The sequence below is a fragment of the Bicyclus anynana genome, chromosome 6 (genome assembly GCF_947172395.1).
Source record: "Bicyclus anynana chromosome 6, ilBicAnyn1.1, whole genome shotgun sequence".
NCBI lineage: Eukaryota > Metazoa > Arthropoda > Insecta > Lepidoptera > Nymphalidae > Bicyclus > Bicyclus anynana.
In genome coordinates, this window is record NC_069088.1 from 10074182 (window position 1) to 10090913 (window position 16732).

The 16732-nt window shown below is 33.9% G+C and overlaps 2 protein-coding genes across 3 annotated transcripts in view; one reads left to right on the top strand and one right to left on the bottom strand.

The window, feature by feature from the left end:
* The window catches only part of LOC112052465 (muscle LIM protein 1), a 13722-nt gene extending 12120 nt beyond the window's left edge, over nucleotides 1-1602 (top strand). For both annotated transcript variants that reach the window (XM_024091552.2, XM_024091553.2), the window contains exon 11: nucleotides 684-1602. In XM_024091552.2, coding sequence (XP_023947320.1) covers nucleotides 684-806 — 123 coding nt within the window. In that variant the 3' untranslated portion in view covers nucleotides 807-1602. The remainder of the gene's footprint in view (nucleotides 1-683) is intronic.
* LOC112052457 (DNA repair protein complementing XP-C cells homolog) lies at nucleotides 1142-16047 on the bottom strand. Its single transcript, XM_024091542.2, has 10 exons — nucleotides 15541-16047; nucleotides 13157-13275; nucleotides 12038-12317; nucleotides 10143-11711; nucleotides 9768-10054; nucleotides 8832-9073; nucleotides 7769-7994; nucleotides 6769-6937; nucleotides 5152-5306; nucleotides 1142-4334 (listed from the first exon to the last, which is right to left on the bottom strand). The coding sequence occupies exons 1-10, from the start codon at nucleotides 15917-15919 to the stop codon at nucleotides 4149-4151; spliced, it is 3612 nt and encodes a 1203-aa protein (XP_023947310.2). The 5' UTR covers nucleotides 15920-16047; the 3' UTR covers nucleotides 1142-4148.
* Between the last annotated feature and the right edge of the window lie 685 nt (nucleotides 16048-16732).

The window sequence follows — 16732 nt, forward strand, 5'->3', positions numbered from 1 at the left end:
AAAAAATCGGAGGGCATTCGCAAAGTGTAACTAACTCAGTTTGAACTTGCAATTATTTTTTTATATAATATGTAGCACAGAATAAAGAATTATCCTGACTGAGTCTTTACAAGCAGCGTGATGAAGCCGGTGAAACGCATAAAAAAACAAGCGTTTCCTTTACATCCACTTGACCACCTAAAAACTTTTTTCATATAATTTGTATTACAAAATCCAACACTAACGACAATAATTAAGTAAATTAATTTAATAATCAATACAACAACCTATAAAAAATACTCCATGTTCGGCTCACTGCTCAGCTCGAGTCTCCTCTCAGAATGAGAGGGATTAGGCCAATAGTCCACCATGCTGGCCCATTGGTAGACTTCACACACGCAGAGAATTAAGAAAACTCTCTGGTATGCAGGTTTCCTCACGATGTTTTACCGTCATCGTTTTTCTTGAATAATATTGACGCTTCATGTCGTACTGATTCGAGAATGTATTCGTTTTTGAATTTTATGCACAAACAAGCTTTATTAAAATTTTCGTCTGCCTATTTGTTTGAATTTCACGTAGACAAAGTCCCGAGCGTCCGCTAGTTTACATTATACATAACTGCAAATGTTACAAGGAACTGGAGGAATGACCTTACATTCGTTTCTAATATTTTATAATTAATTTTACCTCATTTGTTACAGGATTCCACTAACCTTAATGATGGGCCCAATGGTGAAATTTACTGCCGTGGATGCTATGGCCGAAACTTTGGCCCCAAAGGAGTCGGCTTCGGGCTGGGCGCGGGCACTTTGACCATGGCATAAACTATGAAGCTGGACTTTATAGGATTTTAGGATTGCTGAGGGATGTATAGTAGCATGAAAGAAATCTAATCTATTGCATATTGCTACCGTCCTGGAAATCATACCATTTATTAAACTGGTTTTAATAATGGTTGATATTATCAAAATGAGACTTGTGTAAAAGATAATTCATAAGACGAATATTTTATGATAAGAAAATATAAATTAAGGTTACATTCCTTTCATATTGTGTACAAACCGTGATGAATGTGTTTGGGCCCTTACTTTATATAATTCGTCATAAAATATTGTAGAGTATGTAAGATGCATAGACTTAATAGTTATTAATAAGTATGTAAAGTATTTAAATACCTAATTTATTTAAATAAATAAATATAAAAAAAATTAAAAAAAAAAAACATCTTTGTTAAATGGCATTGTGATTGTACCTTCAGAATATCACTTTTTTGATATGGAGGTAAAACTATCCTGTAAACGCGGCAAAGATTGCGTATTGCAATCGTTTCGACCGACCAGATCTTGCTTTAAAGATCTGAAGCGATCATTATACATATTATTGTCTATTAAACTAGATACACCAACGATTTTTGTACATACTATTGTCATTATATCATTTTAATACATTTAATACTTCAAACAGCTATTAGCTGTGCTAGATTTAATATTTAATCGCTTGGCGGCTTTTGCAATATATTATGCATATAAAATAGTATCTCACATAAAGCAGCTTATTGCATGATATTGCAAACCTATCGTTATATTATTCTCACTTTTAATAAATAAATACGTAAAACAATATTCTTTTATTTACTTATTTATAAGAACCCACTCTCACTGAACTATGTGCCCTTTCTCTGGAACCTAAGCAAATAAATCAAAAATTGAGCGAGACAGTAAAACTAACAACAAGTCTAACAAGATAGAGAAATAATATTAGAAAAAGTAAACATTTTTATTCACAAACCAATTCAAATTCCAAACAAAATAGTTCAAAACAATAACAAAATAGAAATTCAATTTGCATCACTGACATAATTTCGTATAAAATCACATTGTAATACTAAGTAGTTAATTTATCCATAATTGTATATTTTTATTACGGAATTTATAAGCTTTGCTGATAATACTTATCCACTTAAAAACCACACTTAATTGTATACTATGGCAGCATATTTGGACAGATCCATCGATCTCCTATTAAAAAGTGGATGCACAATCAGCAACCAAAAAACGTCCCCACTCAATGAGTGCCAAACACAACTTCTTGGCACTCAATTTAAGTAGTCGCATTTACAAATTCAACCCTAAACTCCATCCCTAAGGTTGAATTTGCTCTGAATTTGGGATTTTATTGAATATTGGACTATATTTAAAGGCCTTCAGGTATAATTTTCTTTAACCAAAATTCTAAAACTGTCAAAGCGAAATTGGCCTGTTTCTAAGTGAAATTTTCTACATGATTGTGCGTCCTTTTATTATAAGAGGTCAATAGATAGATCACAAAATTAATATATCAAGTAAACATGCAAAATTATTACCAAGACTCTTCCTCATTTTAAACTATATGTTTTACAGTATTAACTGAATAACATCACTGGCAGCTAAATACTACGAAGAACTCAAAACCAAAATTTCCATAATGGATAATAATTCCTAGGTAGTCATGGCCTCAACAAAATTTAACAAAACAAATTAAACAGGAAAGTAAAGTTATAATAAATTTAGATTAGTAGGTACTTAGTCGTTATGTTATCTTAAATCCTAAACATAATAACTACATGCAAAAAGTAACAGTAAAACACTTTTAATTGTAATAATAAGGTACTCCAAGATAGGCGGCATTAGGGGTTATGGTATTTCTATATTCTAGACTATTATGTAAATCTATTTTCTAATTGACAGTATTCCTGAAATAAACATTAATAGTAGGGGAGCCGCGATGCTAAATTTGCAGTTACTAAAGCGTCATTGGAATCGATTAGATTTGGTAGATTAGATGATAGAAAGAATACAAGGGTTTTATTTTGTAACTTTAGAACCCTCCCATTCCTTTATGTTACGGTCAAACCGTCAGATTTTCGAATTGCACACCTTTTAGCTATCAACTCACCTACCTTATCTTAATCTGACGTGCTGGTTGAGTATTTCTGAAGTTAGTTGTTTTTTGGTTGCCCTAAACGTACCCACCAATATTAAGGGGTCATACTTGGTGGAGGTACTGAACAACGTGCAAGGTATACTCTATTATGTTCATCTGCCGCGCTCGAGTAACTGCAAAAATCCCCTCTTTGGCTCCCCTACTATAATAACAATTTAATAAGCAATTAATGTCATTTAATTACTTGATACGTAACACATACAAACAATAATAGAAATGAGGTAGGCATTATTAGATGGTTATCACTATCTTACAACTAGATATTATTAGAAATGAGGAAAACCAAAGTATTTGATACATAGGATTCTTCTTGGGGTCAATTTACAGATGGAGTAGGGTTGCCAACCGTAGTATAATAATATATAGTATTGTACTATATTTCGGGTCTGCGTACTATATACTGTTGAAGATATAAGTTGATATAGTACGCAATAATAGAGTATGTATTTTCAACACAGAAATCTAACAAATAAAATATTAATTTTAAGTTTATTAACGTTAGTTTTTGACTGATACAAGTGTCTAGCCTATCCGAACTTGTCTATCTTACTGAGTTCCAAACATTAAACTAATCAATTAGACAAAAAAATGCTTTTGGTTATCAAAAAAAAAAAATCATGTGAAAAAGCATAATATGTCACTCTTATTTCAGACAAATAAATCTTGAAAAATGCAATAAAAAGAGTGAATTCATATTGTTGTTTTTAAATAAATGACGATTTTTTGGCTTCTTCCATAAAATACTATTTATTAATTTGAAAAATACTATATTTTTCGGAAAAAATGTTGGCAACCCTAGAATGGAGTGAAGCGGAAACGTCAATTCCACTTTATTGCACGAGAAGGCGCATGAATTCGCGAGAAAGCGGACAAATTTTCGGGAATGCTCGAGAATTTCGTAAAAGCTTGACACCGTAATACCGACCGACCGAGTCCCTTCGAGTTGCTTTCCGCGGATTAGTATTCTCGAGAGGAGTCCGAATTCGTCGAGTATTCTCGAGAATATGCGAGTATTTCCCGGATGTTATGTAGTTTTATTGTTATACAATTGACTCGAAAAGTTCACTATGCTTTGTTCAAAAAACTCGCTTTTGTTCCATTCCGCTGCAATGTAAATTGATATTAGACCCATAAACATCGCATGAAGACAAAAATTCTTTTTTCAGAAAATTTGTTTGTTTCATTTATGTTTTTTTAACAACAAGTCGAGGACCTTTTTTCTTTTTATCCTGTGATGTACTGGGTTCCTCAAAGCCGTACTTAGCCTTGAGTCTTTCCTTAATGAGAAGACCACGTATGAGTCTCCTCCAGTTACCATACACTCGCGCCTCAGTTTTCTCTTGTTCTTTACGCTCTTGATCCTCTTGGTCCTTAAAATAATAAAAATATTGTCAAAAAGTAAAATCTATTTCTAGAAGTAACACATATTTCCAAAGTGAAGACAATCTTAATCGTAGCATTGGCTATATTTATGCTAGGGTCTAAGCATCAATACTGTGGTATTTGTGGTATCAATACAGACGACAGCCAAGACCAAGACTTGTATATGCAAAGAAATATCTGGCTTTGCTTGTGTGAGACAACGAGATACTATATGAATAGAGATACTTATCTTTGCAATTCGAAATAGATAGATAGGTACTGCAGATAAGATTTGTATTTTTTTAAACTACAAAGTAAAGTATTTCATGCTTTTTCTTAACTTCTTTGCAAGTTAGATTAAATATAGACTTGTTCTTAACAAATATGGTTTCAGGGTAATAAGAAGCATCCAATAAGTTTTGATGGCTCTGTGATTGTTAAAATATGTGGCATAAAATTTATCTTTTGACTGTGTTGACTTGGGAAATTGAGTTTTTCATGCAACAAGCATTGAGTACTAGTATTTGGCTAATTTCAACCTTTACATACACTAATTTTAAGCAGAAAAGCCTTGATGTGACAAGACCTAATCGTAGCACTAGCTTTTGACTGTCAGATAGTGAGAGAGAAGCCAAAAATGGTAAAGAAAGGGACCAGTTTTTTCTTTTAAAGTACTTAACCCTAAGAATCTATAAAAAGTTATTGTCATTCATCATTATTAGGCTATTTGTAATGGCAAGACAAGCATCTTTCCTAAAAGAGACTTGGTGCTTAGACCACCACACTGCCTCAGTGCAGGTTGGCGAGCTAAGAATTATGAACTACCTTTATCCACGCCTCTGTGATAATTTCTTCATACTCCTTGCATACAACAAATCCTTCGTAGACAGGATGGGACCAGCCCCCGTTGAATTCGAATCCGGTCATGGCTGGAGCGCAGTCTATGTTCAACTTCTTTGCTACACGGTTCAAGCCCGGAACTGAAATAACAATTTATATATTGAATAGTAGCATAACAATAATTATCAACAATGATAAACGAATTTTATAGTTGTTAAACAGCTCTATAGGAATAGCTTAAACTTGTACATATAATAATGTTAACTTATAGTTAACAATACTTTATGTACAATTTATAATTTCTTAATAATATTAGTTTCTTCATTAGGTTGCCCGAGATCGCTTGTTGGCGATAAGGTCACATTGTGTATTTTGTAATTTTTTTTTATGTACTTTGTGGTGTACAATAAAGTGAATTTTCTTTCTTTCTTTAACTTTCCTTAACTAGCCGACTCCACGCGGTTTCACCTGCGTAGTTCCCTTTACTTTTCATGATTGTGAAAGTGCCGTAGGCTCCTTAATGGTACCTCAGCGGCGTCACCGGAGAGTTTGGGCGAGCACCGAAGCATCACCTGATGTGTCCCGAAGGCAGAAGAAGAATGATGATGAAGGCAGAAGCAGATGGGCGGAACGGCTCTCTAAGGGCGTCTCCTCTGAGACTCGGACCTAGACTTAGAGGGCCGTTCTGGAAGGATGTCTTGGCCTGAGTGTATCAGTCTGGGTGACCCCAAAATCGTGAGTCAAAAAGCCCAAATTCGGGTGACATCAGATCGGGGACCGCGTCTTCGCCGGCGAAGACGCTGTGTAGTTTGTGTTTGTGTTGCATGGGAAATTGTGTTGTTGATGATGATGATATAATAACAAAGGAGATGGTCCAAAATTGTATGGAGCCCAGGATCAGTCATTGTATCCTGGTGGAAATTATCTACGAAATTTCTTTAATTCTTTCGAAATAATATTCATTATCTCCCAAGAAATGCAACATTAATATGAGTAACAATGGCGGATTGATGACGTTTTCAACGTAATAGTTGTTTTGACGTTTGCTGTCAAATGTCATGTCATAGTTGCTTTATGGGCGCCATCTTGATACAACTCAAAAACTTGGATTTTAATTTTATTTATTTCATTTTAGTTAGTCACATTTATTCACTTATTTATATTTTAACAAATACCCTGTATTTTTTTAATTTTAATGATACGGGGTACAAGAGTGGACCTGAAATGGACCATCTCCTTTAGAAAAAAAAAACATTGAAATTTTGATTTAAATAACCAACACTAGGCCCATGGGGCAGGAGCACTCAGACTCTCCACAAGGAGCTCAGCAAACGCCTCAGAGAGGCAACAGGCGACCCTCGGGCAGGCAGCTTTCTCGCGCAAAGAATTTCAATCGCAATTCAGCGCGGGAATGCTGCCTGCGTGATGGGCACCCTACCAAGGGCGGCAAATTATGATAAATATTTCTAGGTATTAGTTTTAATTTTAATTTATTTTAATTTTGTAGTTGTAGTTATATTTCCTTATATTTTATTTTTATAATAAGTTTAGCCTATTTAAGTATTATCTTCATTAATAAATACATACATTTTTCATACTTACATTTCAAATGAACAGTTCCTTTAGGTAACATGCAGTCCTTGAACAGCTCCACGTTGCCATACGCATTTCGTGGCACTATGCCGTTCTCCGCTACCGGTGGCTCGTAGTCCTGGACTTGCCACGGCCCAAACACCTCCAGTGGTTTATCCGTTATTAGTTTGTTGGAAAGCTGGAATCCCAAATTAAATGATATTTAAATAGATGCATATTTTCTTTTTTAACCCCCGACGCAAAAAGAGGGGTGTTATAAGTTTGACGTGTCTGTCTGTCTGTGGCTTCCGAATGGACCAAACAATTTAGTTTATTTTTTTTATATTTTGTATTTTATGACTTTTTCAAAATTTTCAATTTTATCATTAATCAATGACATGGTATTTGACTGCGATGTCTCCTGCAGGGTTATTATGTATCTCGGTGTGCAATTTTTGAGAGCGGCCCTTCATTTTTTTTTTTAAAACCGAGTCGAATGACACTTCAACCATAGTTTTAGGAGAAGAAAAAAAATGATCTAAAAGAATCCGATATTAACCAGACTATTATAAAGACAATGATGTATAACTTAGCCAAAGACCCTGGCCCTAAAGTGGGCCACTAAAATAAGCTGACGGCCGCCGTGGTGCAGTGGTATGTGCGGTGGATTTACAAGACGGAGGTTTTAGGTTCGATCCCCAGCTGGGCCGATTGAGGTTTTCTTAATTGGTCTAAGTGTGGCTGGTGGGAGGCGTCGGCCGTGGCTAGTTACTACCGCCAAGCGATTTAGCGTTCCGGTACGATGTCGTGTAGAAACCGAAAAGAGTGTGGGGTTTCATCCTCCTCCTAACAAGTAAGCCCGCTTCCACTTTAGATTGTACATCACTTACCATCAGGTGAGATTGTAGTCAAGGGCTAACTTGGAAAGAATAAAAAAAAAAGCTATTAACAATGATGATGAGATCATCAAAACATTAACGCAGCCGCAGGCAGAAGCTAGTAAACATACGAATATAATTATAAAACTTACCTTATCCCACTTGGGACGTGCTTTGACCACTTTGTAGGGTTCTTCACCAAGTTTGACCACCTTGGCTTCCTTGAGCCACGTGTCGCGCGAGCGGCAAACGTACACGCAGCCGCGCGCGTACACCGCCTCGCCGCGCACGAAGCCGAGCGTGGGCGCGTCGGGCGGGTAGATCGCTTCGAACTTGAGCAAGTGGCGCTTTAACGCGTACAGCGGGTGGTTTTTGTATCTAAGTACAATGAAGAGTTATATTATCATAAATACATAACGAACGCATAAATCACTACAAAATACCGTTCTAAGCTATAGTACAGCCTTAAACGATCGATTTAGTATACATACATTATATGTTTACAAATTAAAAATCGTCAGCATTTCACACCTAATAGTTATTATAATTAACTAGTTCTTAAATTCATACAAATAAATTCGATTAATAAGCTTAGAACAATAAGATATAGTTCATATAATTTGAATAATATTTTATTAACAAAGAATATATAATTTAAAATAAGTACGATATGAGATTACATGTCTACCTTCATTTTTAATTTGATTGTTGGTAAATTGTACACATCGAGTAGGACTGTAGAGTATGGTGATATAATTAAGATAAACTTGGGGAAGTTCCTCATCATTATCAACCCATATTCAGTTCACATTCCCCTTTATGACAGAGGTTAGGCTAATAGTCCACCACGCTGGCCCAAAACGGATTGGCAGACTTCACATAAGTAGATAATTAAGAAAATTCTCTGGTATGGTTTCCTTCCCCGTTTGAAACATGTGATATTTAATTCTTTAAAATATGGAAGTTCCTAATATGTTAAAAAAATACAATATTAGTTGTATTTCTAGTGATGACATACAAAAATAGAGTAGGTATACGCCCAATGTTTAGAACTCCGTTTGAAACTCCCTGATCACGGTCTGACAATGTAAACTGGCTCTAAAATATTGTAATGTTGACGAAGGAACGTTCATAGGACATACGTATAAAATTAGATAGACCTCCAACAAAATATTCACCCTTAGATAAACATGTGAAAAAAAAACCAATACTAACTCTCCTATAACTTTAGGCAAAGGAGCTTCAAGCTGCATTCTGTCTAAACGCTCATCTTCCTCTCTATCTCTTGCAGTTTTTGGTCCCAGCCACGGTTTAATGGCGTCATCCCACCAAAGAGGTTCTACGCGTTGTTTACGAGTGACAGTATTCCAGTGCGGCACATATTTTCGAGTCAGATCTTTTAAGTAATTATTGTTATCCCAGCCAACGGCATAGTTCACTGGATGAGTAGCACGACCCTACAGATAAATAAATATTAATATCTATATATTCTAAATATTCAATTGAATTCAAATTCAAATAAATAATACAAGAATACGTTAAACCAACAATACATTGACACGTTTTTTAAAAGTGTCTTAAATTGTTCATTAGCGTTCTAATAGATTGAATTTTTTTTTTTAAATGAATACATGAACATTTTTATTTTTAAATAGTTTTTAACAATACGAGTCAAAACGCTGTCGGCCATGACAGTCTATATTTTAACTGTTTCATGACGTCATATGAAAGCTAAAACTTAACCAAACTGACAAAATTATTAGTTTGACGTTTGTTCCTTTTAGTGACATCAAGTAACATCGTGACGTCACAAAATGGACGACGGCGTTTTGGAATTTTTTTTTATTACAAAAATACAAATTTTTTAAATTAAGTTTTCTATGAAATCCTTTACTTTTATTAATTGATATATTTCAGACCCTTATTCCATGTACTACACGAAATTAGTATATTAAATTTAATATGAGGCAACTAGGGTAGTTGACTCATATTGAGCTGGTAGTTGACACACTGAGCTAAAATATTATTATTATTCTGTCACAATCAATTAAGAAATATATATTTTACCTTCATTAAGAGATAAAATTCTTAAATGAAGGTAAAATATTGTTCATCAAAATCAAATATGCAATTCAATGCATGTGTGCTTACATAAATTTCATTGATGCAATGCACGCTGCCTTTAATGACATCTACAGCTATCCATTCTTCCAGTTCTTCTATATATACTTCACACCAGACATCAATTTTATTAAGATTGTTCTGTGATTCGTCATCTGTTGACAAAACACGGCGATCCACTTTTTTAACAGTTTTAATTCTTGATTTTGGACTAATTTTACTGGGTTTAAAATCGTCATCGCTCTCTGACATTTTATCTTTTGGCGACAGTACTGGCAAATAATCACTATCTTCATCAGATTCCTTTTTTATTTTCTCTGAAATAAACGAAACAATATTCTATTACATTATTGCTTTATTGTATTTTTATTGAACATATTATAAATAGGTATATAAATTACTAACCTTTTACCAATAACTTTTTGGCATCAGCTTTTGCTTCCTTAACTCTCCCTTTAATAATATTTATAAGGTCTTTTTTAACATCATTTTTCTGTTTTGCTGGTTTTTGTAAATCTTTATGACTAATCCTTTTGCTATCTTCGGATGGATCTTCGACCTGCCTTTTATTACTTCTAGTTTTTGCTCCTGGTTTTTCAATATTACTAGTAAAATATTTGTTCTCAGTGTTATTTTGCGCACTTTTTGCCCGTACTCGTTTTTTGGTTTCATTTTCTTTTTGGCTTCGAGATTCAATCGGTTCTGATGTTTTAGAACGTTTTCTGCTTATTGATGTTTTACTAGAAGTCAAGTCATCATTTTCAAAATATTTGCTAGCAACACTATCATTTTCATTTGTTACTATTATTTTAGGTACTTTTTCAGACTCCTTCTTTAACACAGATCTATTTTTGTTTTCTTTTACTGGAATTTCTGGTTTAGGTAAAGTCGCATTGGCTGAAGGTTTGCTGCTTCTGGTTCTTCGCGGTATTTTAACTTGTTCTACAAGATTTTCAACACTTTTGCTAGTTGCCTTATCTTTTAATTCAGACTGAATAACATTACCTTTAGTTTCAAGGCGATTTAATGACAACGATTTTCGAGATTTACCTGCTTCAACTTTACTTTGCTTATTGCTATCAGTTTTATTAGTGTTATCATTAATTTTTTCTGGTTCTTTGCGAGTAGTACAATCCCGTCTTGCTCTTTTTGGTGGTGAAACACTACCCAGATCTATATTTGTATCACTACTCGTGTGTTTTTTTAAATTTTGTGTATTTTTTTGTCTTCTATTATTTATCAGTTTATCATCACTGCCATCTACCTGCATAATGTTATCACTATCACTGGAACAACTCATATCCCAATTGCCATCTAGTTGCGCTATTTTTTCTTTGCTTTCTTTTATTGATCTGCTGGAAGGTGCCTTCTTTGTTTTTTCCGTCTGCTTATTTTCTTTTTTAATTTCATTTTTAGTATCGTTCGTTTTGGTAGATAATGAACATAATTCAGAACTAAGAGGTTTAATTGGCACAGTAACAAAATTAAACATAACTCTGCACTGCAAACCAAGGCTCCTTAACATGGATACAAACACAAACACTATATACTTTTTTGTAGTGAAAATTCTGCTTTTTATCTGTTGTTGTAAAATTTCTTTTAAAGGTAATGCTTTTGGTCTGAACTTATTTTCATGTTTATCCTGTTTTAATGTCACTTTGTCTTTATACCAAGTGGTTATTTGTTCAACATACTTCATATCCACTCTTTCTCCAGGATAACATTCTTTAGATGGAACTAAAGATAATGCAGCTGCCATAATAGTTTGATCATTCAAAACTCTACTTATGTAATTTCCGTGAGCTAGCCAACATAAGACATGAACTTTATGCATGTACACTTGATATTCTTTTTTCACCCTGTTGATTTTTCTTTTCATCATCATCTCAACATCTAATTTTTTAGTTTTTCTACAAACAGCATTGGGAACGTCAACTATGAGTTGTAGTCCTTGTTGTGGTATACCTTTAGCCTCTGACAAAATAAAATACCAATAACCATGACTAAATTATATGTATTCTATAAAATATTAATTTATTTATTGTATGGTAAAGTAATTGCACTAAAAATCTTCAATTGTAATGTGATAATAATATGATTTACTAATAAGATCAACAGGATCTTGATTCTCAACCATATTAGGTGTTTATAGACCTCAGCAAATAATAACACAAAAAATATTAAACATACTTATTTGGAAGAATAAACTATTAACTTTAATTTCTTGAATAATGCAACACAAGTAAACTATTCTAATGTCAATGAAAAAATGTTAATTTTAATTTTGCTTAAAACTATACCTTTCACTTCTTCCCAATCTTCCATTTCTGATTCACTATCATCATTAACAATTTTTGGTTTTCTTTTCTTACAAGTGTTTGAAGAACTTGGTTGTGGTATTTCCTCCTCTCCAAGAGCCAACAAATCTTTTACATCACAATCAGAATGTGCATTCATTTTGACACTATAATTCTGAATGGATATTTTTGTTTCTTCCATTTTACTTTTGGCCTGTTCCAGTTCCAAGAAAGTTCTTTTGGCAACTTCTTCACTCTCATCTTGAATAATATTTGACCACACCTGTAATATTATGAAAGTATAGAAGAAAACTATTTAGTACATTAAAATTTTAGATATTTGAAGGATTTAAACTCAGAATAGTACATTATGATATAAGTGCGGTAAGTTGAAAATTACAGCCGAGGCGATATTGCAGCTCGAGACAAAGGCGAGAGCTATAGTAAGGAAGCGGAGGCTGTAATTGTCAAAGCGCACGTATGCACATACGACGTTTTATAACACATTTGCGAGGAAACACACTTATACTTTACATTTACGGCACATGTGCATTTTACTTTATATATTGTAATGTATCTCATTACGCCACATGTGCGTAATGAGATACATTACAATATTGAAGTTGGTGAATTTTATGGTTGGTTGGTTGGTTGGTGATAAAATATAGCTTATGGCACTCACACATAATGTGGCGTTCTATTGGAAAAAGAATTTTCAAAATTGGATTAGTAGATCCAGAGATGACCCCTACAATCTTGTAATACACAAACTCACAAACTATAGCTGTTTATAATATTAGTGTAGATTTGTTAACCACATAGATGAATTTGCTTATCTCAAATAAGCATACTTTACAAGGACTTCAAATCAAAGAAAGTTTAATCTCTTAATTTGTATTTTGTACCAACTCACTTATATTAATACAGTCAGTAGCAATCACAATAGATCAGTAACGGTCAATGTGATACAGGGACCTCAAGAAGATCTGCAGAGCCACGACATCAAGAAGAAAAAGAAGAACTTTATTTAATGCTTTAAAATGGAAAATTTGAAGAAACTATTCAGTAAATTTTAAGTATCGTTCTAAATATACTTATTTGAATAAAAGTTATTAAACTTACATCTTTATACTCATTTTTTGATTCTGTCTCAGTTTCTGAATCAACAGACTTTGATTCTGGCACAAAATTTGGTAGCGGTTTCTTTGTAGTTGTAACAGGAGTCTCATCATCACTGCTATCTGGAAAGGTACAATTTTAATAAACAAGACATGTTTAAAGAAATTAGTGAATGTAGTAGTAGAATATAAGGTTTAGTAAAAGTTGTAATACCTATTTTGTTAAATTTTTTAGTTTATTGACTCTCAGAATGTTTCATAAAACAGCAGTATAATATTAGTGCTGCGACAATTTTATTTGAAGGCCCCACTTTGGGGACTGCAATGTAGAGAGCTCTGTTGCCATTGAAATTCAGGTTGGTATCTATCAAAGGCAGGCATCTTGCGTCCCTTTTTCAATGTCACAGATATTGTAAAATTTCATACAATCTTAGAAGAAATCTCAGAAAATCATCAAATTATTACTAATAGAGACCAGACAACACTATTTTTTATTGAAGTTCTTTTCACCCTCTTACCCTACCCTCCTTTATAATTAGTAGTTAGTTTAATTTCTTTTTTCTAACCTCAACAGGCATCATAGATGCGAAAATCACTACTTACGAACCTGTTAAAATGAACCCTGGAGAAGAAATTTGCTTTTTGGTACCATTTGAATAGCTACATAATTGATGCTTGTACACATCACTGTCTCAATGTAAGAAAGACTATGCAAATTTTGAAGCCTATGCCTAATGTTTTAAACTGTCCAACAGTACTCTTAGTTATGTATAACATGTAACAGTTATCTTAGTTATATTTAATATATAACAATAGTCTTAGTTATAAATTCTGTCTGATTACACTGTTAGTGTCGGTCGGACAGCACAGCATCGGACAGCATTCATTAAAAAAAATAGAATTTCATGCAAATGGAGTAGCACACATTTGCTATTTAAGAGTTGAAGTTAGTGTCTGTACATTGAATAAAACTAACAAAAATTATAGAGGGGTTATAAAAATAACACATAAAAATGCACCTATGGTGCAATCTATGGTGGATTTTAATGTATTATACTTGGAAGAGGTGCAAGTTTATTCTAACTATAACTTTGATGGTCTATGCAGCATCATGCAGAACCTCTAGGTCCCTTGGTGATACATCTTTGCTGGTAAAGTGATAAATAGCTGTTGCCAATACCTTCCACCAGACAAATTTATCTCCATTTTAAATTTCAGCCACATTATTTTAGTAGTTAATGCATGAAGGAATAATAAACATACACACTTACACATACAAAGTATAAAAAACAAACATACATACAAACCACCTCCATGGCGCAGTGGTATGCGAGGTTGATTTACAAAACGGAGGTCCTGGGTTCGATCTCCGGCTGGGCCGATTGAGATTTTCTTAATTGGTTCAGGTCTGGCTGGTGGGAGGCTTCGACCGTGGTTAGTTACCACCCTACCGACAAAGGCGTACCGCCAAGCGATTTAGCGTTCCGGTACGATGTTGTGTTGAAACCGAAAAGGGGTGTGGTGATCCTCCTCCTAACAAGTTACCCCGCTTCCATCTTAGACTGCATCATCACTTACCATCAAGTGAGATTGTAGACAAGGGTTATCTTGTAAAGAATAAAAAAAAAAAAAAACTACACAAAAAACCTGGCTGAGTTTGTTGTGGGCTCTTCTCGGACCACGGTGCTTTAGAACCCTCGTAACTTTAATTTCAAGTTTTCGACAAATTATTATCACCATTATCTTATAATATTAATACCTGATGTTTTAAAAGTGCTTGTAAACTAAGCATAATTGAAATAAATGAATATTGACTATTAGAAAGAATTGTCAAAGTTTAGCAAAGTAGTTAGTTTTTTTTATAAATTAATAAAATTTATAAAATAAATGAATATTGACTATTAATTAGTATGATAAAAATATAAAGATATACAGAAGCATCTTTCCTATAAGTTAAACTTAACTTATAGGGCAAATATGCTTTTGTATATCTTTATATTTTTTCATATTCAACAAGTGTGCATTTCAGTTACCAATTATATAGACTTTATTGTATCTCTTTCTAATGAGAGATTATTGTATGTTCCTCCTTCCTAATGGGGCCGCAGCCAGTCAAGCCCGAAGGCTAGAATGTGGGGGAAAGTAACAGATGTAACAATGTCTCCTGTGGGACTTATACATTGGCTTCGAGGAACATTTAAACTGATGTGTGTTTAATTAATTAAGGACTATTACTGATATAAAACTATTATTGAAAACTTTGTGGTGATAAATAAAATCAGGCTTCAAAATAATTCAATTACTTCTTTGAAACAACATAAATAAGCAATGCAGTATAGTTTGCAAGAAGAAAACAATAAACAGTTATAATTTTAATGAAAAACATACCACTTTCAGAAAGATTTAAAATGGAAGGTAAGAGCTTATCGGCGTCTGTTAAATTTTTGACAGAAAACAACACTGGCGCTATATCCGAGCTTTCCTCACTGTCCATTTGTTTATTTATTTTGGTCATAAAAGATTTTGTAAAATTCGTTCTGTTTACTTTCTTGACAGTTGAAGGACGACTCGATTTCTTGTTGTTTTTTGTACTCTTGAAGTCTTCGTCTGAGGATACCCCACACTCTTCTTCCTCGTCTGAGCTTGGGTAGTCAGGTATCTCCGCTTCGGAGCCTGAATCACTGAAATCGTGTCCATCTTCCTCTTGTCCACTTTCATTGTCATCTTTGTACACTGTTTTAATTACTTTGTTTCTTGTTCTTGGCATCGTGTATGGATAGATAGATATAAGTATATTTCACAAAATATAATACTGAGAAATTGTTAATTATTTAATAAAACGTGCCTGCTATCACCGGTACCGCCAAACGCCAATCATGAATGAACAATCAAGTTTTGACTTGACTTTTGAAAATTGAAGGAGGTTGTCAGTCAATGTCAATGTCAAAGTTCAAGCAAAGTAAAATAGTTGTTTTTTTTATAAATTGCTCTGTAGCTTTGGATTCTAATCTATTAGTATACTCTTTACGAGGGTAGTCTGAACAAAGCACGACGACGCGACGCTTGCTTATATTCGGAACGACGTACAAATCATCTGTCGATGTCGGTTCGTGTGAGTCGGCACGAACCAGCTGATGATTTGTAGGTACTTCTATTTGTTTTTGTCGTGGCCAGCATTAATTTGAATTTCATGCAGCGTAGCGTCCCTGTGCTAATATTCTTGTTCGTGTAAATTCAGTGTTATTTTTGAGTAAGATTAGTTTGCAATTATTACGCTGTTTTATCTTGGTTAAATGTTTTTGGAATCAGTTATTAAATTGTTTTGATACAGGCTTTGTCCAACATTGGAGTCTTTTTTTTTAAATAAATTTCTGAGTCTTGTGAATTCAGACGGTGGTTTAGAAAACACAATGCCCACCTAAAGTGAACAGAAACCTAAAACGAAAGATTATTAAGAGTCGAAACGTCGCGAGTGTTCTGTTCATACGCAATAGCATTTTTCTGACTCTGTCTCAGATCGTACCGGCAGTGTGATGCTGTCCACCACGATGTTTCAAGTTCCGTCGCCGCTTAGCAATCA